General features: G+C 42.2%; 1 protein-coding gene across 3 annotated transcripts in view; it reads right to left on the bottom strand.

Moving 5' to 3' along the window:
- The window catches only part of acss2l (acyl-CoA synthetase short chain family member 2 like), a 139,993-nt gene that overhangs the window by 9,053 nt on the left and 104,122 nt on the right, over positions 1-26,818 (bottom strand). For all 3 annotated transcript variants that reach the window (XM_072569867.1, XM_072569865.1, XM_072569864.1), the window contains exons 8-16: positions 26,413-26,550; positions 25,567-25,737; positions 22,618-22,751; positions 21,085-21,217; positions 11,380-11,436; positions 11,193-11,273; positions 6,450-6,558; positions 4,645-4,713; positions 2,217-2,393 (exon numbers count right to left, since the gene is read on the bottom strand). In XM_072569867.1, the coding sequence (XP_072425968.1) occupies positions 2,217-2,393; positions 4,645-4,713; positions 6,450-6,558; positions 11,193-11,273; positions 11,380-11,436; positions 21,085-21,217; positions 22,618-22,751; positions 25,567-25,737; positions 26,413-26,550 (1,069 nt within the window). The remainder of the gene's footprint in view (positions 1-2,216; positions 2,394-4,644; positions 4,714-6,449; positions 6,559-11,192; positions 11,274-11,379; positions 11,437-21,084; positions 21,218-22,617; positions 22,752-25,566; positions 25,738-26,412; positions 26,551-26,818) is intronic.

The raw sequence follows: 26,818 nt of genomic DNA, 5'->3' as shown, positions 1-26,818 counted from the left end.
TTTTCTACAGCAACACTTTGGCAAAAGAAACAATAGTGATGCGAGGAAAATCTTTTCCAATGAACTGAGCAATTCGAATGTGAAATGCACCAACTGAGAGTGAGCTGGAAGTAGATTCAACTGAGGCATTCAACAGGGAATTGGTGCCAAGGGAAGTGGAATTGGTGCCATGGGAAGTGGAATTAGTGCCAAGGGAAGTGGAATTGGTGCCACGGGAAGTGGAATTAGTGCCACGGGAAGTGGAATTGGTGCCATGGGAAGTGGAATTGGTGCCATGGGAAGTGGAATTGGTGCCAAGGGAAGTGGAAGATGTGTAAGGGTTGGGGAAGCAGAGATGGTAATGTCACTAAGTGCATTGCTAACTTGAAGAGATGGCTCAGATACGATGGGTCAAATGCTGTAACAATTCTGTGATTCTGTGATTATATCAGTTTTCCATATTATAAACGATGTATGTATGTTATCTCCAGGCTTAGATTTTATTACCTGATATCATCACAGAGGAACTTTTCAGATATGTTATCCTTTAGTTTACACGGATTTTGATCTGGTTTGCTGAGATTACCTGGTTTCAGGTGGATTGGGGAGGTTTCTCATATTCTCAGGTACTATAATGACGTAAAAGAGATTATAGTGTATAAAACAATGGTCCTTTTTTTTCCCTGCTTTCTTCCTCCTCCTTTCTCCAGCAACCTGTCTTCTCTGCTACCTTTTGCTCATCTCCTTCTGATCTTGCAACCTATACCTGAAACTAAAGTCCCCAGTATTGGGTATATATGATCTACCTAGATACCTGTATCCAACTGCCCTCCTTGCAGACTTTACCAAGCTTCCTGAATTCTTCCAAAACTCACTTTGTAAGGCTGCTTTAGACAGATTTTCGCTCAACAAGCCAGTTAAAGGATATGCGGAGGGTGGGGAGAACACACATCGAGAAGTGAAGTTTAGTTGACAAATAGCTGGAATGTAGGTTTACTAAACTAATGTGAAACAAAAGCCGAAATAGCTGGAAAAACTCAACAGGTCCTGGAAGGGTGACCCTTCTTCAGAATAGGGCTCAAAATTTTAATTCTGTTTTCTCTCCATAGATGTTTTTTGTTTTTTTTTATATACTAGACTAATAGCTAGACTAGGCAGATTGCCTTATGAGGTTTAAAAATGGAGATTGCAAGATTTTTTTTGATGAGGGTGTTAAGAATCACAAATTAAGATGGGTGGATAAAGTACAAATCCATCATGATTTAGTAGAAAGACAGAATAATGTTAAGGATTTGAATAAAAACATGAGGATTAGGAGAAGTTATAAACCATTCAGTCCTTTGAGACTGCTCCATTATTCAATGAGATCTACTTCAAAACCTTTCTCCTGCACTAGTCCTCTGTGTGTTCTCTGCAGTTGAGTTATTTGACTGGTGGATGTTCAAAAGATGTTTCTTCTTGTGGGAGAATCTAGAATCAGGAGTCATAGTTTAAAAATAAGGAGATTAAGACAGAGATGAGGGAATATTTTTCTCTCTGGGTATTGCAAATCTTCCTCAAAGGCAGAATCTTCAGATATTTTTAAGGCTGAAGTAGACAGATTCTTGATTTCCAAAAGGGATGTAAGATTATCAGGGATATGCAGGAATGTGGATTAGACTGCCCACAGTGTGGAAACAGGCCCTTTGGCCCAACAAGTCCACACCACACCCTCTGAAGAGTAACCCACCCAGACCCACTCCCCTGACTATTGCACCTAACATTATGGGCACTTAACACAGCCAATTTATCTAACCTGCACATCTTTGGATTGTGGGAGGAAACTGGAGCACCCGGAGGAAACTCACGCAGACACAGGGAGACATGTGGAGGTGAATTTAAAATCAGATCAGCCATGATCTTACTGAACAGCAAAGGAGACTTGAGGCACTGAGTGGCATTTTCTTATTCCTTGTTCAGTGTTCAAATAGATTTGAAGCCACAAGAAGATCAGCAATTATCTTATTAAATAGTTGAGTAGGATCGAGGGATTGAATGCCCTACTCTGCTCCTAGTTCTTAAGTTTTTATGCTGAAAAGACTTCTCACTACCAGAGCCTCCTTTACAATAAAGAATGTGTTGAGTAATTTGCATGTTCCAGGTTTATAGGGAAATGTATGTTATGTGACTGGTTTTCACAATCAGAGCCTTTCTTGTGCAAACTCTGCCCCACCCTCAGTCCCTCTAGGCATAGGTACCTTTGCTTTTCAGTTCATCTGTAATGAATTGAGTCAATTCCCTTCCATCCTTGAGAGTGACAAAACAGTAGATGCACTCGCCCTTCACAGGGTGGGGGTGGCTCACCACAGCAACCTCTGCGACGGCACTGTGCTCTGCCAGGGCGGACTCCACCTCTGCACTGCTCAGCAGGTGACCTGTAAAAGCAAAGATGTCAAACACACATCGATGTAGTTCAGAGGGAAGTCTCAGTCCAGACTGAAACCCCGGCCCCTGCCCCCAACGCCCAGACCTGATCATGGGTCCCAACTGTACTCTGCATATGAAGGCCTTTGGGTTTCAGTCAGAGGACAGACTGAGACAGACTGGCAATTCAAAGTAAGTGGCAGTGGTCCAGTGGTAGTGTTCCTATCTCTTCAAGTCCAACCTGTCTCAGAGATGTGTAAAGAACATTTCTGAACAGATTATAGAGAATACACACAAAATCAATACAACTGTTAATGAGGAGAAAGTGAGGACTGCAAATGCCAGAGATCAGAGTCGAAAAGTGTGGCGCTGGAAAAGCACAGCAGGTCAGGCAGCATCCGAGGAGCAGGAGAATCACGTTTCAGACGTTCCTGATGAAGGGCTTATGCCTGAAATGTCAATTCTCCTGCTCCTCAGATGCTGCCTGACCTGCTGTGCTTTTCTAGTGCCACACTTTTCAACAACTGTAAATAAGCAACTGAAGATGTGTCTAGGACTTGTGCATCTGATGAGGGAACCACTTGGGAGTTAGTGAGAGTTCACAGAATGGATGTCTGTGTCACGTCTGGTTACAGCAGCTGTGGTAAATTGATATCGCCCCTCTTCCTGACCTGACCCTCCCTCTAATGGGGAGTTGTGCTCCAGAATTAGTGAAGGGTTCATTGCTTAGTTGGTTTTGAGGGAGACATATCCAGACTTAAGAGTATTTTCAAAGCATTTGGTGAAGGCCATACATCACTAGCTGGGATAGTAATATATACTCTCTGTGGCTCTGGCAGCATTTGGAATGAATAGATATCTTCAATCCAAAAACTTAAATCATGGCAGCCGACTGGAATATTACATTTCCATGCCAGCATGAGTCCTTCCAAAGGGAAAGGACCCGAGTATGCTCTATGTAATCCATGCAATAATTTGGGAATTCATCATACGACATACAATTTAAGTGAAGGTGTTGGTTTAGTAGTGAAGTGATAAGTTCAGACAAGGAGGTGATAACAGAGTGATTAATCCAGAAACCCATATAATGTTCTGGGGACCTGGATTCAAAACCTGCCAGATGGCAATTTTAAAAAAAATCTGGAATTAAAAGTCTAATGATGACCATGAATCCATTGTTTACTATCAGAATAACCATCTGGTTGACTAACGTCATTTTGGGAAGGAAACTGCCGTTCTTACTTGGTTTGGCCTACATGTGACTCCAGGCTCACGGCAATGTGGTTAACTCTTAACTGTCCTCTGGGCCGAGCCAGCAAAACCCTCATCCTATAAATGAATTTATAAAAATCACTGAACCAGTAATGCCGAGTGCCAAACTAATGCCCTAGACTATCCATCCAAACCTCACCAAAGCACTAGGTGAATTTACATTCAATTAGCAAAATGTGAAAACAAAAGCCAGTCTCACTAATGGTGACCACAAACCTGCCTTCAGTTGTTATAAAACAAAAGGAAATCTACCATCTTTACCAGGCCTGGCCTGTGTGTGACTCCAGATTCACAGTAACATGGTTGACTCTTACCCACCCTCTAAATTGGCCTAATAAAGCACTCAGTTCAGGGGAATTAACAATGAGTAACAAATGTGAGCTTTGTCAATGCAGTCCACATCGCATGAAAAGATAAGAAATCACTGTTTAACAGACTATGCAGATGTAATGAAGAGAGGATTACTTGCACAGATATCAAACAGACTCTGGTCTCTGAGCCAGAAGCTTCTAGGTTTGTGTCTCACCTAGAGACCAAAGAACATGATCTAGGCTGACATGCAATGCAGTGATGCAGTGCTGTCTTCCAGGGAACGTGTTACATTCAGATCCCATCTGCCCTGTCAAGTTGTTGTAAAAGGTCCCATACACTGCTTTGAAGAGCACAGGAATTCTCTTAGTGACCTAGGCAAACATTTATCTCTCACCCAATATCACTCAAGTACGTAGTATGATCATTCTTTCATTATTATTTGTGAGAGCTCGCTGTGCTGTGTTTTCCACATTAGAGTGGTGACTACACTTCGAAAGTACTTCATCAGCTACAAAGCACTTTGAAATATTCTAAAGTAGTGAAAGTACTTTATAAGTATATGTTTTTCTTAAATAAGTATATACAGACTCCCTCCGACTGGCCAGAAATGATATGTGACTGCTTTTGTTCCCATTTCAAACAGGTCTGAATAAAATGAAAGGCTGTTAAAATTTTTACCTGAGACATTCAGCATATCATCTATCCTTCCAGTGATCCAGTAATAGCCATCTCCATCGCGTCTGCAACCTGCAAAACAAACCTTTCTGTGAGAAACAGTGGCAGTCACTTAGCTGAACAAGACACACATCCACGTAAACTGAGAAACTGTGAAAACAAATTACAAGAAAAATGTTAACATGTCACTTTTGGTCACCTTCATGTTTCTATAGAACTGCTTAGACTCAGTGGACTTGGCCATATTCAAGCACTTAGCGACCAACCTGAATAAGTATGCCACTAACATTACAGACTCTATGTGTAAGAATGTAAAAGACTGCATGCCAAAGAAGTTAATCTAAATGTTCCTTACACTGAAACCATGGATGAACCAAGAGACCCACTCCCTAATGAAGTTAATAGCAAGAGTTTAGTCATGGCTCACATCAACTCCAACCTTGATCTTGAGCAATTCACCAAACGATGCAACAGGTCCACAGTAGATACTATCTATACTTATCCCTGGAACATCTGGATAACAAGAATAACTATGGCAGACTCCTACTTATTGACCACAGTTCAGCCTTAAACTCCATAATTCCAAACAAACTCATATCTAACCACCGAAACCTGGGTCTCAGCTCCTCACTCTGTAACTGGATCCTCGACTTCCTGACTCATAGGCCACAATCAGTATGAATAGGCGACATCTCCTCCATCATAATCCAGTGTCCATAAGGCGGAGTGCTCAGCCCCCTGCTATACTCCTTATACAATCACAATTGTATAGCCAAATTCCATCCCAAAGCCAATTACAAGTTTGCCGATGACACCACCGCTGTAGGTCAGATCTTATACAATGATGAGACAGAATACAGGAAAGAGGTTGAGTACTTAGCAGCATGGTGTAAAGAAAACAATCTTTCTCTTGACATCAGAAAAACAAAGGAGCTGGTCACTGACTTCAGGAAGCAGAGTGGAAAGCATGTCCCTGTCTGCATCAATGAGGCTGAGCTGGAGATGGTTGACAGTGTCATATTTCTGACAGTGATGATCACCAACAATCTACCCTGGTCCACACATGAGGATGTGACAGTCAAGAAAGCACAACAATGTCTCTACTTCCTCAGGAGACAAAGGAAATTCAGCATGTCCACAAAGACATTTACTAATTTTTATAGATGCACCATAGAAAGCATCCTATCTGGGTGCATCACAGAGTGGTATGGCAACAATTCTTCCCAAGAATACAAAAAAAACAGAGAATTATGAATGCAGCCCAGTCCACCATGTAAACCAGCCTTCCATCCATTGACTCCATTCCTTCCCAGGAAAGCAACCAACATAATCAAAGACCCCTCCCACCCCAATTATACTCTCTTCCACCTTCTTCAGTTGGGCAGAAGATGTAAACGTTTGAATATACGTACAAATACTTTCAAGAACAGTTTCTTCCCCGCTATTATCAGATCTTTGACCAGACCTCTCAAAGAATAATTCTGATCTCTCTTCCTCTCTCTCTATCGCTAAATGCAGCTTCTGCACACTCTTCTGCTGCTCTGATGCACTTTGTATAGCACAATTTTGCAATTTGATGCTTTGCATTGTGCTTAAGTCCCAGCTGAACAAAGACATCCAGGTTTGACACTTAAATGTATTATACTTTCTTTGCATAAACGAAGGGTAAAATAAACATTTCAGCCACATAGCTTTAAACTGATCACCAACAAATATGGGTTCAGCCAAAGTAAGTTCAATCAGCTTCAGACAGAAATGTGAGCCTGTGTATGTTGTTCAAAATGATTTAAAATAAAATGATAATTTACTGTCTCCCGTCAAGTAAAACCCTGGGAACTGTTTGAAGTAAGTTGTCTCAAAGCGTTCCTTGTCTCCATATACAGTGCGCAGTATGGATGGCCAAGGCTGTTTGAATACCTGAAATGGAGACAAAAAGCATTTATCCCACCAGTGAATGAAAACTCCAGAAACATTGACACACTGTGCATAATCAGTCTGATAATTAAGACTTCCCTGTATTACAGAGTATTACATGATTCAGTCAGTCACACTTTTGCCAGTGAAGGTTGTGAGTTCAAGGTCTACCCCAGATACTTGAGGGGGAGAAATCGACCATGATGCAGCATTGAGATAGCGCTGCGCTATTGGAGATTTTATCTAAAACGACATGGACATCAGTCAATGTAAAAGAGCCCACGACCACACTCTGAAAACATAATGGATTCTCCCAAGTGAATATTTAATCCTCATCAAAAAATACACACGATCTAGTCATTATTTCCTTATTGTTGTCAGATTTGTTACCATATTTCCTACTTACAACCCAATGCTGCGTCTAATTATTTTCTCTGCTGTACTGATTCCAGAAGTCTGTGTGCAGAGACAGCTTCAAAAGTGGAAGCCAATGAGCTAGAACACAGATCAGCACATGCAGAACCTCCCAGCAGCCGTTTACAAAATTAACTACACATCAAAAATACTTCATTGGGTCTAAGCATCTTCACATGTCCCGTGGTTGTGAAAGGTGCCATATAAACCAGACTTCTCATATGTCAAGATACTTTCCTTGGAATGGGTCACTCGACTGCAGCCAGAGGTTACAGCTGAAGGGCTATCACTCCACTAAACCATGGCCAACGAGACGTCTCTCCAACTCTTGGTGCCTGCCATAAATGTTGGAAGGATTGGCAGGATGACAAGCAACCTGTGTGACCCAGTTATAAACACACATTCACTGATATATCGTGTCCTGGATGTAGGGTTATTCATTGAACTGGAAGGTTCATTTCAGATGTTTCATCACCATACTAGGTAACATCATCAGTGAGCCTCTGGTGAAGCACTGGTGGCATGGCCTGCTTTTTATTTATGTGTTTGAATTTCCTTGGGTTGGTGATGTCATTTCCTGTTCTTTTTCTCAGGGGGTGGTAAATGGAATCCAAGTCAATGTTTTTGGAGGTTCTGGATGTAAGTTTGGTCACTGAGCTGGAAGATACATTTTCAGATGTTTCTTCACCATACTAAGTAACATCATCAGTAAGCCTCCAGTGAAGCACTGGTGGTTTGGCCCACTTTTTATTTATGTGTTTAGGTTTTCTTGGATTGGTGATGTCATTTCCTGTGGGGATGTCATTTCCTGTTCTTAATGGGTGGTAAATGGGATCCAAGTCAATGTTTTTATTGATAGAGATCCGGTTGGAACGCCATACTTCCAGGAATTATCACGCAAGTCTCTGTTTGGCTTGTCCTAGGATGGATGTGTTGTCCCAGTCGATGTGGTGTCCTTCCTCATCTGTATGTAAGGATACTAGTGAGAGTGCGTCATATCTTTTTGTGACTAGTTGATGTTCATGTGTCTGGTGGCAGAAGCAATCATCCCAACATCCACAAACGGAGCTGCATTAGAACATTATTTCAATGAGCCACCCACACTGTAGCACAAAGGAACTACGAAGAGCAGAGGAAAATCACCTATACAGTGTATTCAAAAAGAAAGGGTGCCCAATGATTTTCACCAATTTCTCAACAACAAACCTAAACAAGCAGACAAACACGTCCAGAAACCCTAGCCACTCTCCCCTACATCAAAGACATATTGGAAATGACTGCCAGACTACTCAGACCCTTTGGCATCATGGTAGCCCACAAACTCACCAACAAACTAAAACAGCAGCTAATGAACTTGAAAGACCCTATACAGACAACAAGCAAAACGAATGTCATTTACAAAATACCTTGCAAGAACTGTAATAAACACTACATTGGATAAATAGGCAGAAAACTAGCCACCAGGATACATGAACCATCAACTAGCCACAAAAAGACATGACGCACTCTCACGAGTATCTTTACATAGAGATGAGGAAGGACACCACATCGACTGGGACAACACATCCATCCTAGGACAAGCCAAACAGAGACTTGCGTGAGAATTCCTAGAAGCATGGCACTCCAACTGGAACTCTATCAACAAACACATTAACTTGGATCCCATTTAACACCCATTAAGAACAGGAAATGACATCCCCACAGGAAATGACATCACCAAATCCAAGAAAACCTAAACACATAAATAAAAAGTGGGCCAAACCACCAGTGCTTCACCGGAGGCTTACTGATGATGTTACTTAGTATGGTGAAGAAACGTCTGAAAATGTACCTTCCAGCTCAGTGAGCAAACTTACATCCAGAACCTCCACCTGAGCTTCAAAACTCGCTATATCATGTCCTAGAGTAAGACTTGAACCAGAACTGCTGGCTGAACTGCATCACAGGCATTCCACATACTAATTGAATGCAAGCTTCTGTTTTTATTCTGCACATCATTCCTGTCAGAACTCCCATAACCTCCACCTTTCAAAGTTCTTTTTATTCAGTAACGGATGTGGGCATCACTGGCTAGGCCAGTATTTATCACCTATCTCTAATTGACAAGGGCAGTTAAGATTCAATTACATTGCTGTAAGCCCAGGTAAGGATAGCAGATTTCCTTCCCGAAAGGACATTAGTGAGCCAGATGTGCTTTTACAAAAATGGTCCCCATTAAGCTTGAGTTTTAATTCCAGATATTTAAAAAAATTGAATTTAAATCTAACTATATATCATGGTGAGAGTCAAACTCATGTTCATAGAATGATAACCTGGGGCTCTGGATTACTGGGCTAGTGATGTTGGAACAATGCTACTGCTGCCCCTATTCCAGACATACTGGTTTCAAAAGACAAAGAAGTCATGCTGCTAATGTATGACATATTAGTCAACAACACAATGATGACCGTTTGTTGGTTCAAATGTGGATTATTATCAAGACTATGGATACTGGAGATAGAACGTAGAACATAGAACAGTACAGCACAGTACTGGCCTTTCGGCCCTCGATGTTGTGCTTGCCTTTTATCCTACTCTAAGGTCAGACTAAGAGTCGCTTAAATGTCCCTAATGTATCTGACACTACTACCACTGCTGGTAGTGCATTCCACGCATCCCATACTCTCTGACATCTCCCCTAAACCTTCCTCTAATTACCTTAAAATTATGCCCCTCATGATAAACATTTCCACACTGGGAAACAGTCTCTGGATATCCACTCTACCTGTGCCTCTCAACATCTTGTACATCTCTATCAAGTCACCTCTCATCCTTCCTCACTCCAATGAAAAAAGCCCTAACTCCTTCAACATTTCTTCATAAGACATGCTGTCAGTCCACGCAGCATTCTGGCAACTCCTTGCACCCTCTCTAAAGCTTCCACATCCTTCCTATAATGAGGGAACCAGACCTAAAAACAATACTTCAAGTGTGGTCTAACCAGGTCTCTATAGTGCTGCAGCATAACCTTGTGGCTCTTAAACTCAATTCTCCTGCTAATGAAAGCCAACACACCATATGCCTTTTTAACAACTCTATCAACTTGGGTGGCATCCCTACAGAACTTGGGGACGTGATCCCCAAGATCCTGTGTTCCTCCACACTGCTAAGAATCCTGCCTTTAACCCTGTAATCTGCATTCAATTTGACTTTCCAAAGTGAATGACTTCACACTTTTCCAGGTTGAACTCCATCTGCCACTTATCAGCCCAGCTCTGCATCCTGTCAATGTCCTGTTGCAACCTACAACAGCCCTCCACATTATCCACCACTCCACCAACCTTTCTGTCATGATTTGGAGATGCCGGTGTTGAACTGGGGCGTACAAAGTTAAAAATCACACAACACCAGGTTATAGTCCAATAGGTTTAATTGGAAGCGCACTAGCATTCGGAGCGCCGTTCCTTCATCAGATCACTATCATCTGATGAAGGAGCGTCGCTCCGAAAGCTAGTGCGCTTCCAATTAAACCTGTTGGACTATAACCTGGTGTTGTGTGATTTTTAACCTTTCTGTCATTGGCAAACTTACTAACCCACCCTTCCACCTCCTCATCCAAGACATTTATAAAAATCACAAAGAGCAACGGTCCTAGAACTGATCCCTACAGAACATCAGTAGTCACTGAGCTCCAGGCTGAATACATTCCATCTGCTACCACCCTCTGTTTTCTATGGGCCAGCCAATTCTGTATCCAGACAGCCAGATTTCCCTGTATCCCAGGCCTTCTTACTTTCTGAATGAGCCTACCAAGGGGAACCTTATCAAATGCCTTGCTAAAATCCAGGTACGCCACATCCACTGAAATAAAAACAGAAAATGCAGGAAACACTCAGCAACTCTACCAATACATGCAGAGAGAGAAAGAAAGGTCAGCATTTCTGTCTGATGAGTTTTCATCAGAAACTAAGACATTAAATTTATTTTTCCCCATAGAGATGAGGTCTGACCTACTAATTATTTCCACCATTTTCCATTTCTTTAACTTTATATTCACATCAACGTGGTATAACCTTACACAGCAGCAACGAAGTTAACAGTTTGTATATGTTTTTACAAATGATTGAAGAATTATGACCACTTTTCTGTACCAGAATCATTTTAACCCTCATTGCTGTGTGAGATGCATAGTGAGCAATCCACAAGTTCAGGAAGGCTCTGTCAGAGCTGAACTGAGCACCTACCAGGTAACCCTCAGCTTCTCCCTCCAGTTCCTCACCGTGCTCATTGAGAATTGCAGGGAGAACCCCAAAGAATGGAAATGTCTGGAGGAAAACAAACAATGCAGTTTTCAGATTGGTTCTGGCAGGAGGAAAAGAGCTCATACCCGAGAAAGAAAATATTGATGCAATTCATTATAGTAAAGCTTACAGTTGATCCTGGCTTCAATGGTGTAGCAGCAGGCAAAGGAGTCATCATTGGCCCACCCTGTACAGAGATACAAGACAACAAAGTTACAGGGCAGACTCTGATTGTTCACACTTTTGTTCAATGCTAGCTAACATAGAAACATTCTTAGCTGGTCAGTGCAGTGCTATTCTACTTGCAATCTAGCAAAGGAATACTAGAATCTTTAAGGAATTGCAATGATTGAGGGATAATGGGGATTGCTTTTCATCACAGATTTGCAAACATTAGTCTTGGAGTTCAACGGTAAAAGGCTGACCAATGGGAAATGCACCAAAAGCTCATTTTACACACATGAACATATGGACAAGGAGCAGGCTATCAGGGCCCTCAAGCCTGCTCTATCATTCATAAACCATAGACTCCCTACAGTGTGGAAGCAGGCCATTCGGCCCATCAAGTCCACACCAACCCTCTCAAGAGCATCCCACCCAGACCCATCCCCACTATTCAATTTCTGTAATCCTACATTTCCCATGACTAATCCATCTTGCCTGCACATCCCTGGATACTATGAGCAATTTAGCATGATCGTGGTTGATATGTTTATGCTTGAAATTCCACCTTCCCATCTACCTCAGATATCCCTTGATTCTCCTGCCTGCCATCTTTTGTGAGCTGTATTTAGCAATCATGTGTATCACATTGGCCTGACACTCCTAGTAACGCCCAATCAAAATACAACCTCAGGCCAATGACATGGAAATCATAGTTAACCAATCACGGTTGAATTGTCAGTATCTATTTCAGTTTTAAAGCCAAATAGATAGGTTCAATGAGTGGGAAAGAATCTGGCAAATTGAGTATAATGTGGGAAAATGTGAAGTTGTTGTTCACTTTGGTAGGAAGAATATAAAAGCAGAATATTAGTTAAGTGGAGAACGATTGCAGAATTCTGAGGTGCAGTGGGATCTAGACGTTCAAGTGAGTGAATTACAAACAGGTTAATATACATGTCCAGCAGATAATCAGAAAGGCATATCAAACATTAGCCTTTATTATGAAAGGAATTTAACAAAAAAGTAAGAATGTTATCCAGGGAATTAGTGAGACCATACCTCAAATACTCTGCACAATTTTGGTCTCCCTATTTAATGAAGTATGTAATGCATTTGAGATGGTTCACAGGAGGTTTATTTGTTTGATACCTGGAAAAGCGGGTTATCTTCTGAGGAAAGGTTGGACATTCTGGGCTTGTTTCCACTGGAGTTTAGAAAAGTGAGGGGTGCCTTGAATGAAGATTAAAAGATCCTGAATGGGTGCGACAAGGTGGACATGAAAAGGATGTTTACTCTTGTGAGTGAGTCCCTGTGCACAAACTAAACTGGCAGAAGCATACAAGTCATAGGAGACCCTCAGCTCCAAAGTATTGAAGGGCTAAAGTCATGTGTGTTGGCTTTGAAAGCAACATGGTGAGGCTGGGGGTTTGTCAATGAACACTTGCATGGACTAAGGGTCAAGGAAGATGGTTTCCATTGAACATGCAGACTAATGAGCTCAACACACAGTCAGATGATGGCCAGGGCAAACAATCAGTTGTTGGGAATTTGTGCTGTCTAGTTTCCCAGGAAAGGAGAATAAAATAGGAAATGGTATATAATTAAAGACAGTTGGAATGTTAATGAGCTAAAGATGCACAGAAATGATTTAGTTACCGCTCAGTAGTGAGAGTCTGAAGTCACCATTTTACCTTAGGGCAATATCACAAAACTTTTTATCAACACCGAGATTCTAATTTTTTTTCAACTCCACTGTTCTTGCTATTATTCATGTTGCACCAGGAGGGGCAACGTTCCACCCGAGGTTTGAGATCAGAATTAAATGTCATCATCCTGAAACTTTAACTCAGTTTCTCTCCCCATGGATGCTGCTGGTCGTACTGAGTATTTTCAGCATCTTCTTTCAAGAGCCTATGTTATTTCATGAGTGAAATTCAATGAGATCAGTTGAGTATGATGCATCTTTACAAATCTGGGCTGGCTAATTTTAACTCAAAGCTTTCTAATTGCCTTTGATTTCTTTTTCCTGATTATAGTTTCTAAAACCTTGCTCTGATGTTAAGGTGATGGTCCTTCAGCTACAAGGAAAGTCCCAACTCCCTTGGGTATTAAGAGTGCCACCTTTCCACTCTCCATTCCTGTAGAGATAGAACTAGCAACAACTGAAAGATGTTGCAGGTCCCTGCATTATTGCTGCTCCCATTCTTGTTTTAGAAAATATGAAAAAAATATCAGCTTTATAACTGTGTAAGATAGGAAGTATATATTTTAGATATTTTCATACTTCATTATATTATTGTTGTTGTGTACCCTCCCCTTCCAATTTTCTACAGCCGATACCTGAAACGCAGATCCCTGCCAAGAGACAAGACTATATCCACTGTTTACCACCTCACCAATTAAGATCACAACGAACCAGTTCCAATCATTGGCTGATGTTCATACACATGATCACTTAGCATCACTTCACAGAACCATAATGTTCTGGACAAACTTCCCCTCTTTACCTTATGAAGTCAAGGCTAAAGTACTCAAAACACAACAGTTCACTCAGAATGGATCAAGTGTAGAACTTGGCTGTTCTCTGCTCTGTACCATTCTACCTTTACCAGAGAAGAGGTTTGGAGAGAATTATTTGGAGAATGAACTATATTTTCCATTTCTTATATTGTACTTTGAGATCCTCAATGGGCATCACCATCTTGAAGGGAAGCTGACTGTATCCCCGCCACTGCCTTCCCTGATTGCCAAACAGTAGGAAATCTAGGCCAATGTGTTATTTACTCCACAGAATGAAATGTGGAGGCTGCAGTCATTTTATAAAGAGATATTTCTACCTTCTTAAGGAACATGGAAGCTTAGGAGCAGGAGTAGGCCATTTGCGCTCTTAATTAAGGATGAGATTAGGGCAATAGGGAGACATGATATAGAATCTAAGGAACAAAATGTTGAATCCACTTGGATGGAGATCAGGAATAGCATAGGGAAGAAGTCATTCGTGGGAGTAATCTATAGGCCACCCAATAATAATGCTATAGTGGCATAGGTGATCAATCAAGAAATATCTGACACATTTAAGAATGGAACAGTAGTAGTCATGGGGACTTTAATCTGTATATTGATTGGTCAAATCAGGTCAGTAGAGGCAGTCTTGAAGAGGTGTCCATAGAACTCATCTGTGATAACTTTCTTGAATAGCATGTCACAAAGGAGTATGCAATCTTAGATGTGCAATGAGACAGGTAAAATTCATGATCACGTAGAACATAGAACATAGAACATAGAACAATACAGCACAGAACAGGCCCTTCGGCCCACGATGTTATGCCGAACTTCTATCCTAGATTAAGCACCCATCCATGTACCTATCTAAATGCCGCTTAAAGGTCGCCAATGAATCTGACTCTACCACTCCCACGGGCAGCGCATTCCATGCCCCCACCACTCTCTGGGTGAAGAACCCACCCCTGACATCTCCCCTATACCTTCCACCCTTCACCTTAAATTTATGTCCCCTTGTAACACTCTGTTGTACCCAGGGAAAAAGTTTCTGACTGCCTACTCTATCTATTCCTCTGATCATCTTATAAACCTCTATCAAGTCACCCCTCATCCTTCGCCGTTCCAACGAGAAAAGGCCGAGAACTCTCAACCTATCCTCGTACGACCTACTCTCCATTCCAGGCAACATCCTGGTAAATCTTCTCTGCACCCTCTCCAAAGCTTCCACATCTTTCCTAAAGTGAGGCGACCAGAACTGCACACAGTACTCCAAGTGTGGCCTAACCAAAGTCCTGTACAGCTGCAACATCACCTCACGACTCTTGAATTCAATCCCTCTGCTAATGAACGATAATACTCCATAGGCCTTCTTACAAACTCTATCGACCTGAGTGGCAACCTTCAAAGATCTATGTACATAGACCCCAAGATCCCTCTGTTCCTCCACCTGACCAAGAACCCTACCATTAACCCTGTATTCCGCATTCTTATTTGTTCTTCCAAAATGGACAACTTCACACTTGGCAGGGTTGAACTCCATCTGCCACTCCTCAGCCCAGCTCTGCATCATATCTAAGTCCCTCTGCAGCCGACAACAGCCCTCCTCACTGTCCACAACTCCAGCTATCTTTGTATCATCTGCAAATTTACTGACCCACCCTTCGACTCCCTCATCTAAGTCATTAATAAAAATTACAAACAGCAGAGGACCCAGAACTGATCCCTGCGGAACTCCACTTGTAACTGGACTCCATGCTGAATATTTACCATCTACTACCACTCTCTGACTTCGACCGGTTAGCCAGTTTTCTATCCAATTGGCCAAATTTCCCTCTATCCCATGCCTCCTGACTTTCCGCATAAGCCTACCATGGGGAACCTTATCAAATGCCTTACTAAAATCCATGTACACTACATCCACTGCTCTACCCTCATCCACATGCTTGGTCACCTCCTCGAAGAATTCAATAAGACGTAGTTAAGGAACCTCTCAGAAAGTGATCACAGGGTGATCGAATTTTAGATGCAAATGGAGGATGAAATAGTATCATCTAAAACCAGAGTGTTTTGCTTAAACAAGGGAGACTATAATGGGATGAGGAAGAAGTTGGCTAAATTAGACTGAGAACACAAGTTATATGGTGGAATAGTGGAGGACTTTCGAAGAGATTTTTCACAGTGCTCAAGGAAAGTATATTCCAGTCAAAAACAAGGATAGCAACGGTAGGAGAACTAGCCTTGGATAACCAACGAAATAAAGGAAGGCATCCAATTAAAAGCTCAGGCTTACAAAGTAGCAGAGAGTAGTGGGAAACAGGAAGATTGGGAAAACTTTAAAAAGCAACAGAGAACCACAAAGCAAGCAACAAAGGAAGGAAAGATAGATTATGAAGGCAAATTAGCACAGAATATAAAAACAGGTATGAAAAATTTTTATAAAGATATAAAATGGAAAAGGGTGGCTAAAGTGGACATAGGTCCCTTGTAGGATGAGAAAGGGGAATTAATATTGGGTAATGCTGAAACAACTGAGGCATTGACTAACTATTTTGTGACAGTCTTCACAGTGGAAGATGTATTTAACATGCCAAAGACTGATGTCAAGAATATGACAGGAGGTGAGGACCTCAATTCAATTGTTATCACTAAAGTGGTTGCGTTGAGCAAACTTGATGGTTTAAAGGTACATAAGTCCCTTGTCCAGATGGAATGCATCCCAGGGTGCTGAAAGAAATAGCAGGAGTTATAGTAGATGCGTTAGTGGTAAGTTACCAACATTCACTGGACTCTGGGCACATCCCAGTGGATTGGAAGACAGTGAATGGTAAAAAATGGGTGTACGCAAAAGGCAGGTAACTATAGACCAGTTAGCTTAACATCTGTAGTCGGGAAAATGCTGGACGCTATCATTAAAGAAGAAATTGTGAGACATCTGGATGGAAAGGGCACCATCAGGCAGACACAGCATGGATTCAGGAAGGGAAGGCCATGTTTGAGGATGTGACAAGTGCAGTAGATGTAAACCATAATTGGAGTTGTGTACAGACCTCCTAACAGTGGTCAGGACCAGGGACGCAACATGTACCGGGAAATAGAGAAGGCATGTCAGAAAGGCAAGGTTACATTGATCATGGGTGACTTCAATATGCAGGTGGACTGGGTAAATAATGTTGCTAGTGGATCTAAAGAAAGGGAATTCATGGAATGCTTACAGGATGGCTTTTTGGAACAGCTAGTCATGGAGCCCACAAGAGAGCAGGCTATTCTGGACCTAGTGCTTTGCAATGAACCAGACTCTATAAAAGATCTTAAAGTAAGGGAACCCTTAGGAAGTAGCGACCATAATATGGTAGAGTTCAGTCTGGAGTTTGAAAGGGAGAAGGCGAAATCTGATGTAATGGTGTTACAGTTGAATAAAGGTAATTATGAGGGCATGAGAGAGGAACTGACTAAAATAGACTGGAAGCAGAGGCTAACCGGGAAGACACTAGAGCAAAAATGGCAGGAGTTTGTAGGTATAATTGAGGACACTGTACAGAGGTTCATTCCCAAGAAAAGAAAGATTAACCGGGGAGGGATTAGACAACCTTGGCTGACAAAGGAAGTCAGGAAATGTATTAAAGAAAAAGAGAGATCCTATAAAGTGGCTAAGAACAGTGGGAAATCAGAAGATTGGGAAGGATACAAAAGCAAACAGAGGATAACAAAGAGTGTAATAAGAAATGAGAGGATCAAGTATGAAGGTAGGCTAGCCAGTAATATTAGAAATAATAGTAAAAGTTTCTTTCAGTACATAAGAAACAAACGACAGGCAAAAGTAGACATTGGGCCACTTCAAACTGATGCAGGGAGCCTAGTGATGGGAGATAAGGAAATAGCAGGAGAACTTAACAAGTACTTTGCGTCAGTTTTCACAGTGGAAGACAGGAGTAATATCCCAAAAATTAAAGGGTGTCACGGGGCTGAGTTGAGTATGGTTGCCATTACGAAAGAGATAGTGCTAGAAAAGTTAAAAAGTCTTAAAATTGATAAATCTCCTGGCCCCGATGGGATACACCCTAGAGTTCTGAGAGAGGTTGCTGAGGAAATAGCAGAGGCATTGGTTGAGATCTTTCAAGAGTCACTGGAGTCAGGAAAGGTCCCGGACGATTGGAAGATGGCTGTAGTAACCCCCTTGTTCAAGAAAGGATCAAGGCAAAAGATGGAAAATTATAGGCCAATCAGCTTAACCTCGGTTGTTGGTAAAATTCTAGAATCCATCATTAAGGATGAGGTTTCTAAATTCTTGGAAGAGCAGAGTCTGATTAGAACAAGTCAACATGGATTTAGTAAAGGGAGGTCATGCCTGACAAACCTGTTGGAATTTTTTGAAGAGGTAACAAGTAGGTTAGACCAGGGGAACCCAGTGGATGTGGTCTATCTGGACTTTCAAAAGGCCTTTGATAAGGTGCCACACGGGAGACTGCTGAGCAAGGTGAGGGCCCATAGTGTTCGAGGTGAGCTGCTGGGATGGATTGAGGATTGGCTATCTAACAGAAGGCAGAGAGTTGGGATAAAAGGTTCTTTTTCAGAATGGCAGCCGGTGACGAGCGGTGTCCCGCAGGGTTCGGTGCTGGGGCCACAGCTGTTCGCATTATATATTAATGATTTGGATGAGGGAACCGGGGGCATTCTAGCGAAGTTTGCCGATGATACAAAGTTAGGTAGACAGGCAGGTAGTACTGAGGAAGTGGGGAGGCTACAGAAGGATCTAGACAGGTTGGGAGAGTGGTCCAGGAAATGGCTGATGGAATTTAACGTGAGCAAGTGCGAGGTCTTACACTTTGGCAAAAAGAATATAGGAATGGACTACTTTCTAAATGGTGAGAAACTTAATAAAGCCAAAGCACAAAGGGATCTGGGAGTGCTAGTCGAGGATTCTCTAAAGGTAAACATGCAGGTTGAGTCTGTGATTAAGAAAGCGAATGCAATGTTGTCTCTTATCTCAAGAGGGTTGGAATATAAAAGCAGAGATGTACTACTAAGACTTTATAAAGCTCTGGTTAGGCCCCATTTGGAGTACTGTGTCCAGTTTTGGTCCCCACACCTCAGGAAGGACATACTGGCACTGGAACGTGTCCAGCGGAGATTCACACGGATGATCCCTGGAATGACAGGTCTAGCATATGAGGAACGGCTGAGGATACTGGGATTGTATTCGTTGGAGTTTAGAAGATTAAGGGGAGATCTAATAGAGACGTACAAAATAATACATGGCTTTGAAAAGGTGGATGCTAGAAAATTGTTTCTGTTAGGCGAGGAGACTAGGACCCGTGGACACAGCCTTAGAATTAGAGGGGGTCATTTCAGAACGGAAATGCGGAGACATTTCTTCAGCCAGAGAGTGGTGGGCCTGTGGAATTCATTGCCACGGAGTGCAGTGGAAGCCGGGACGCTAAATGTCTTCAAGGCCGAGATTGATAGGTTCTTGTTGTCTAGAGGAATTAAGGGCTACGGGGAGAATGCTGGCAAGTGGAGCTGAAATGCGCATCAGCCATGATTGAATGGCGGAGTGGACTCGATGGGCCGAATGGCCTTACTTCCACTCCTATGTCTTATGGTCTTATGGTCTTATGGGAACAGGTGGATGTTGTATACTTGGATTTCCAGAAGGATAAGGTGCCACATAAAAGACTCATCCATAAAATAAGAATGCATGGAGTTACTGGGAATGTACTAGCATGGATAGAGGATTGGTTAACCAATAGAAAGCAGAGAGTTGGTCTAAATGGGTGTTTGTCTGGTTGGAGATCAGTGGTGAGTGGGGTGCCCCAGGAGTTGGTGTTGGGCCTGCAACTGTTCATTATCTATATAAATAATTTGGAAGAGGAGACCGAATGTAACATATCCAATTTTGCTGACGACACTAAATTGAGTGGAAAGGCAAACTGTGCAGAGGATGTGGAGGGTTTGCAGAGAGATTTAGATAGGTTAAGTGAGTGGGCAAGGGTCTGGCAACTGGAGTACAATGTTGGTAAATGTGAGGTTATCCATTTTAGAAGTAAAAAAACGTAGGTCAGAGTATTATTTAAATGGTGAAAGATTGCAGCATGCTGTTGTGCAGAGGGACTTAGGAGTGCTCGTACATGAATCACTAAAAGTTGATTTGCAGGTGCAACAGGTATTCAGGAAGGTAAATGGAATATTGACTGTCATTGCTACAGGATTTGAATTTAAGAGCAGGGAGATTCTTCTGCGATTGTAGAATGTAATGGTGAGGCCGCACCTGGAGTATTGTGCACAGCTCTGGTCTCCTTACTTGAAGAAGGGTATACTGGCTTTGGAGGCAGAGCAGAGGAGGGTCACCAGGTTGATTCCAGAGATGAGGGGATTACGCTATGAGAGAGATTGAGCCGCATAGGACTGTACTCGCTAAAATTTAGAACAGTGAGAGGGAATCTTATAGATAAAATAGAGGCAGACAAGTTGTTTCACTGGCGGGTAAGACTAGGATGAGGGGACATGGCCTCAAGATTAGCGGGGAGTAGATTTAGGGCAGAGATGAGGAGGAACTGCTTTTCCTAGAGCGCAGTGAATCTATGGAATTAAATATATTCAAAACTCAGTTGGATGGAATTTTGTATAATAGGGGAATTAAAGGTTATGGGGATAATTCAAGTAGGAGGAGCTGAGACAATGGATAGATCAACCATGACCTTCATGAATGGCAAGATGGCCTACTCCTGCTTCTATTGCTATGAAACTATGAAACAGCCCTTGAGCTTGTGGCTGATCTGTGGTCTAACTCCATACACCTGCCTTTGGCTCATATCCCTTAATAATTTTGTTTAACAAAAGATTATCCATCTCAGATTTAAAATTAACAATTGATCCAGAGTCAATTGCCATTTGTGAAAGAGAGTTCCAAACATCTGTCGAAGTGCTCCCTAATATCTTTATAAACCTTTCCTGTTAATACCTTGAAGACTTGGATCAGATCATCCCTTAGTCTTCTAAAGTCTGGAGAAAACAGGCCTAATTTATATAATCTCTCCTCATAATTTAACCCCTAACATCCAGATAGCTTTCTTTGCATCTCACAATACTGGGACAAAATAGCATGCCTCTCTCTTGAGTCCCTTCCCTTTGAAACAAAATGTGAGGATGCCTCTTTAACAGGAATGTTTACCGTTTCAGTCTGCCAGAAGGTATCCACGATTGGACACTTGCCATTACCAATGACACGATGATACCATGTCCAAGCCTCCGGGTTAATGGGCTCTCCAGCACAGCCTAGGATCCTCAAAGACTTGAGATCAAACCTGAAGCAGTCAAGTGAAAAGAACGTCTCATGGAGGAAGAAAGAAGATTTTTAAATTATATGCAACACTTAAAGAATGATGTTACAATATAGCAGAAATTGGGCATTCAGAAGGAGGAAGTAAAGCCTTAAATTGGAAACTAAATTAAAGCTTGAAGTATCATTATTGACAGAGGTCCTTTGAAATCTGTAAAGGAAAGGACAATTTGTTTGCAATAGAGAATGGAGAAAGTAAATATAAAGGTTATAGCAAGTCTATCAGTGTTGAAAAGGAAAGTCATGATTCAATCTTGCGGCACAATTTTAGGATTATTTTAGTTGGACAGAATGGTTTGTTTTAAATGTGCTCTTCACAAATAATAAATACCAGACTCTAAACTTGAATTCTGGAGTGGTCACCTTGCAAAGCTACACTAAGTAGAATCAAACAAGTTTCTGTTAGATGTCAGAGTTTGTTAACAAATGGTATGTAAGATAATCAGAATTATCATGTAAAGTATCACTCTCCTTACTGAAACGTCTTTTCTTCTAATGTGCAAAACTGAGCATGTTCTGAAATGGTTAGCCAGTGATATCTTGACAAAGTAGAATTTCTCATTGGTTGAAGTAAGTTTTCTCACAGTTGGTCATCATCCAGTGATCGACACTGGACGAGTGTCCGGATGGCCATTTCTAAGAGCTCACTGGGTTGTCCTGTTAGTTGATAGTTACAGTTTCAGCTCATGGGGGTGAGTTCCTGGTGAGATACTGGCAACCATTGTAACTCTACGAAGGGAAAAGGGAGAAAAGGTGGGGAATAGACAAGGGAGGAGGAGCAGACAAAAAGATGAAAAGTGGCTCAAAGAAGACAGAAAGATTGAAAAAAAGGAGCAACTACTCTTAGGTGCAGACAGATAATTGAGAAAGAAAGCGAAGCCATCACTAAGTTCAGTAAATGGGGACCAGAGCTGTCGGCCATACTATGGTCTAGTATGGCTCCAGTTAGTTCTCAAAAAGCATCATCATTTCAACAGATTTGATGAACCCCTCCATACTGAAATCAAAATCAAAGAAACATCAACATCTATAACTTTAAACACTTCGGAAAACTTGTATAGATATTTAAATGCTACATAATTTCAAGTTTTTAGATTATGCTAGACTGTTCCAAGGATCCAACACTTAGAATTGAATTACATAGAAACAAGTTTTCTGGCTCAGCCAGCCTGTCTTAGTTTTTATCCCCCACACATGCAATAAAGGCAGAATACAGGAGCTCCTCATTTGATCAATCCTCTGAATACTCTAGAAGATTCAAATTGCAATAAGCTCACTGCATGTAACTAGCACAGCTTTACTTAGTGGCACTTCATGCTTCACGCATTCAGTGAATACTTCAAATCAGTCTCCTAACTTTCTTACTTTCTCACTGGTTCCTCTCCAAACTTCATCAGCATCCTAATCACTGTGGGCGCTGTGTAAAGCTTTGTCACTTTATACTTTTCAATCATTTCATACAGCCTCCCGACGTGTGGATAGAGTAAGAGACCTTCAAACTAAAACAGAGAGAGAAATTTAATCAAAATACGACCTTTGGAAAACAATCCAATTCATGTGCATAATTTTTAAAAATCTTTCTCAAATCTAATAGTTGTGTCCTCTGGTTTTATAGTGAAACTTCTCGTGGAACCTAGCCTCAAGGCAGTCACCCTACCATTTTGTGAGCTAAGAATTTAGAATTGAGAATTCATAAGGCGTAAACAGTAACCTTTGATCCTATTTCAGATCTGGCAGGAACAGTAGGTCACCTCATCCACTCTCCAGGTCACCTACTTGTACAGCTCTGTAAAGGGCTTCAGAAGGCACTTTGAAGAACACGAGGATCAGACTGACTTCCTGCTCCCTCCCTCTCTCAAGCAATCAGGCTTCAAATAGGGAGATCCAAGGAGAAAAAAGAATAAATACTACTGACTCTTTTATTTAGCTAAATTTCCTATGTGTTCCCTTGTTCCTATTTACATGACTTTATTGAAGCAAGAGAAAGTGAAGATTGCAATTAGAGTCACAGAGATGTACAGCATGGAAACAGACCCTTCAGTCCAACTCATCCATGCCAACCAGATAGCCCAATCCAGTCTAGTCCCACCTGCCAGCACCCGGCCCATATCCCTCCAAACCCTTCCTATTCATATACACATCCAAATGCTTCTTAAATGTTGCAATTGTACCAGCCTCCACCACTTCCTCTGGCAGCTCATTCCATACACGTACCACCCTCTGTGCGAAAATGTTGCCCATCAGGTCTCTTTTATATCTTTCCCCTCTCACCCTAAACCTATGCCCTCTAGTTCTGGACTCCCCACCCACAGGGAAAAGACTTTGTCTAATTATCCTATCCATGCCCCTCATGATTTTATAAATCTCTATAAGGTCACCCCTCAGCCTCAGCGCTCCAGGGAAAACAGCCCCAGCCTGTTCAGCCTCTCCCTATAGCTCAGATCCTCCAACCCTGGCAACATGCTTGTAAATCTTTTCTGAACCTTTTCAAGTTTCAAAACATCCTTCTGATAGGAAGGAGACCAGAATTACACAATATTCCAACAGTGGCCTAACCAATGTCGTGTCCAGCCGCAACATGACCTCCCAACTCCTGTACTCAATACTCTGACCAATAAAGGAAAGCATACCAAACGCCTTCTTCACTATCCTATCTACCTGCGACTCCACTTTCAAGGAGCTATGAACCTGCACTCCAAGGTCTCTTTGTTCAACAACACTCCCTAGGACCTTACCATTAAATGTATAAGTCCTGCTAAGATTTGCTTTCCCAAAATGCAGCACCTCATATTTATCTAAATTAAACTCCATCTGCCACTCCTCAGCCCATTGGCACATCTGATCAAGATCCCGTTGTAATCTGAGGTAACCTTCTTCGCTGTCCACTACACCTCCAATTTTGGTGTCATCATGCTGGAGATCAGAGTCGGAAAGTGTGGCACTGGAAAAGCACAGCAAGTCAAGTAGCATCCGAGGAGCAGCAGAGTCAACATTTTGGGCATAAGCCCTTTATCAGGAATATCACGTTCCTGATGAAGGGCTTATGCCTGACTTTATTGAAGTAGAAAAGTGTGGAGAAGTAGTTAATGAACCTGTTTCTAAATAAGCCAAGCATTTTGATTGAGAAAATGTCAAAATAACTTGAGAGAGTACAATACATGTTCAGCATGTGCTTCAGGCCTTGCTTCTGAATGATGACAGCCATCTGCAACTAGTGTTCCTCACCCGAAATACAGGTGGCCAGTTGTTGGACATTAGTGGGTGGGGAAGGGTACCTCACTACCCACTGAATTGCCAAAGGCTGCACTTCTCAAGTTAGCCCATGTTCTGTACCAGACATTCATGTGTTTCTTCACAGCGTGTTCAGAAAGCAGCCGGAAAGGTTTTTTTCGTTCACTTTCATGTAGAGGCAGAATGCCTGCTTGTCCTCTGCTGCATCACTCGATATTCCCACAATTCCATGACTTGCACAATTTTTAAAGTATCCATTTACGGGCAGGTCTGAGGTGGTCAGGACATGCCAAGGTGGGGGTACCCTCTGAAGGATGCACATCAGTAATCATTTTATGGGGCGGGGGGGGGGGGGGGGGGGGAAGGCTGCATGAAGTTGTGTGGCAAGATCTCTGAGGGGTAATAGCTGTGGTCTTTCCTTCCTCTAGTAATAAGGCATGGACTCCTCAACTCTCCCCCTCCCCGATATCCACCAGCCAGCACAGGAAGGATGGCTCCGTTGATCTGGTGGTTACTTCACCGAGCAGAGAGTGGGCAGCTATACGGCCACTGGCAAAGTGCTAGGGAGCCCCAGACAAATCCCCTTCATCATTGGCCTTAAGCGTTTAAATTGGATACCCACCTATGGGTAGTTGATCTGTCTCCCATGGAAAACTTCCTCAATTGTAGGAATATAAAACCTCCCCGCTTCCCCCCCACCCCCCCCCCCCCCCCCGCCAACCAATTCCGCCTTCTTTCCCCACTGCTCCAAACACCTTTCCCCCCCATTACCCATGGACCAGGAAATCTCAGATCTGTGATACTAATCAACATCCCCACCTCTTCCCCCGCCCCCCCCCCCCACCCCTCCCCCACCCGCCCCGCCAGCTATGACTCCTTCAACCATTTTGCACAGTTTATAACCAAACCTGAGGCCTTGGAGTGGGTCGTCTCTTTGGCTGGGATGATGCCAAACGATTCAGACGCTTCAAATAGAAAACATTACCTCAGCAAGATGGAGGCTTCTACCTGCAATATATGATCAAACCTGTCCAGAGTGAATTCTTTACTCTAACAAATACTCTGAATACTGTCTCCACTCACAAGAACACATGTCGCACCATTTGCCAGTGGACCATAGATAACATAGGAGTGTCCAGTAATCCATCCAATATCGGCTGTGCACCAGTAGACATCATCGTTATGGTAATCAAAGACATATTTAAAACTGACCGCAGTGTAAATTAAATAGCCTGCAACAGTGTGCAGTACACCCTAGAATAAAAGCAAAACAAAAGTTATTGTCAGTAATGTTCACTTCTGGTGAACTTACAGAGTCAGAATTGTCCCAGTTCAGGGGGAGACCATTCGGCCCATTTTGTTTTACTGTCTTCAAACGAGCATTTCACTTAATACCATTCTCCTGCCTTCTCCCTGTAACCCTCCACGTTGTTGTATGCAAATTAACAGCCTCTTGAAATCCTAAACGGAATCTGCCTCTGCACACTATAATGCAGTGCACTCTAGACCCGAACCACTCGTGTGAAAACATTTTTCCTAATTTCACTCATTTTTCTTTTCTGTTCCTCCAAAGGATGTTACTGGCTAGATCTGCATTTATTGGAGTTCAGAGTCGAAGAGTGTGGCGCTGGAAAAACACGGGCAGCATTCGAGGAGCAGGAGAATTGACGTTTCGGACATAAGCCCTTCATCAGGAATATCAGGTTCCCCAAGCACCCAGGCAATTAAAAAAAATGCTTGCAGAAGGCAGGTTTGTATGTACGAATGTAAGCTGTTTCTAGCAACTTATCAGCTAAATTGGTGACCTTAAATCTTAAACAATTAGTTGTAGCTAATTGCACACTCAGGGTTGTTCAGCAAGTGTTGTCTAGTTGTGGACTCAGACCTAACACTAGACACTTCATTTTGGGTTTTACATAGAAGGCTTGCCTTGGGTTTTCCTGTTGATCCGCTTGTGTAGAGGATGAAGAGTGGATGTTCAGCATCAACCCATTCTGGTTCACAATGCTCACTCACATCTTTCATGAGTGCATCCCAGCATACATCTGTTTCACAGTTCCAGAATAACTATGAGAAAAAAATTAGAGCATTACCATATTTCCCAAGTTAACATTTTGCTGCCACATAAAGTGCAGAATGAGAAGTGTCATTTTATCCTTTAACTTCCAGCCCTGGGCATAAAGCTTTGCCTGGCCAAAGGATACACAAGAAAATCTGACGGGGGAAGTTGCACACTTTCTACAGATCCTGCAAGACTTACTTGCCATTAAAGTCATTTATCAGACAGACACTGAACTGTTCTCAGTCTTCATTTATGCTATTCCAAAACTTGGAG

The sequence above is a fragment of the Chiloscyllium punctatum genome, chromosome 5, assembly GCF_047496795.1.
Source record: "Chiloscyllium punctatum isolate Juve2018m chromosome 5, sChiPun1.3, whole genome shotgun sequence".
In the NCBI taxonomy this organism is placed as follows: domain Eukaryota; kingdom Metazoa; phylum Chordata; class Chondrichthyes; order Orectolobiformes; family Hemiscylliidae; genus Chiloscyllium; species Chiloscyllium punctatum.
Note: the sequence above shows the minus strand (reverse complement) of the source record. Positions and strands in the feature narration are given on the sequence as shown.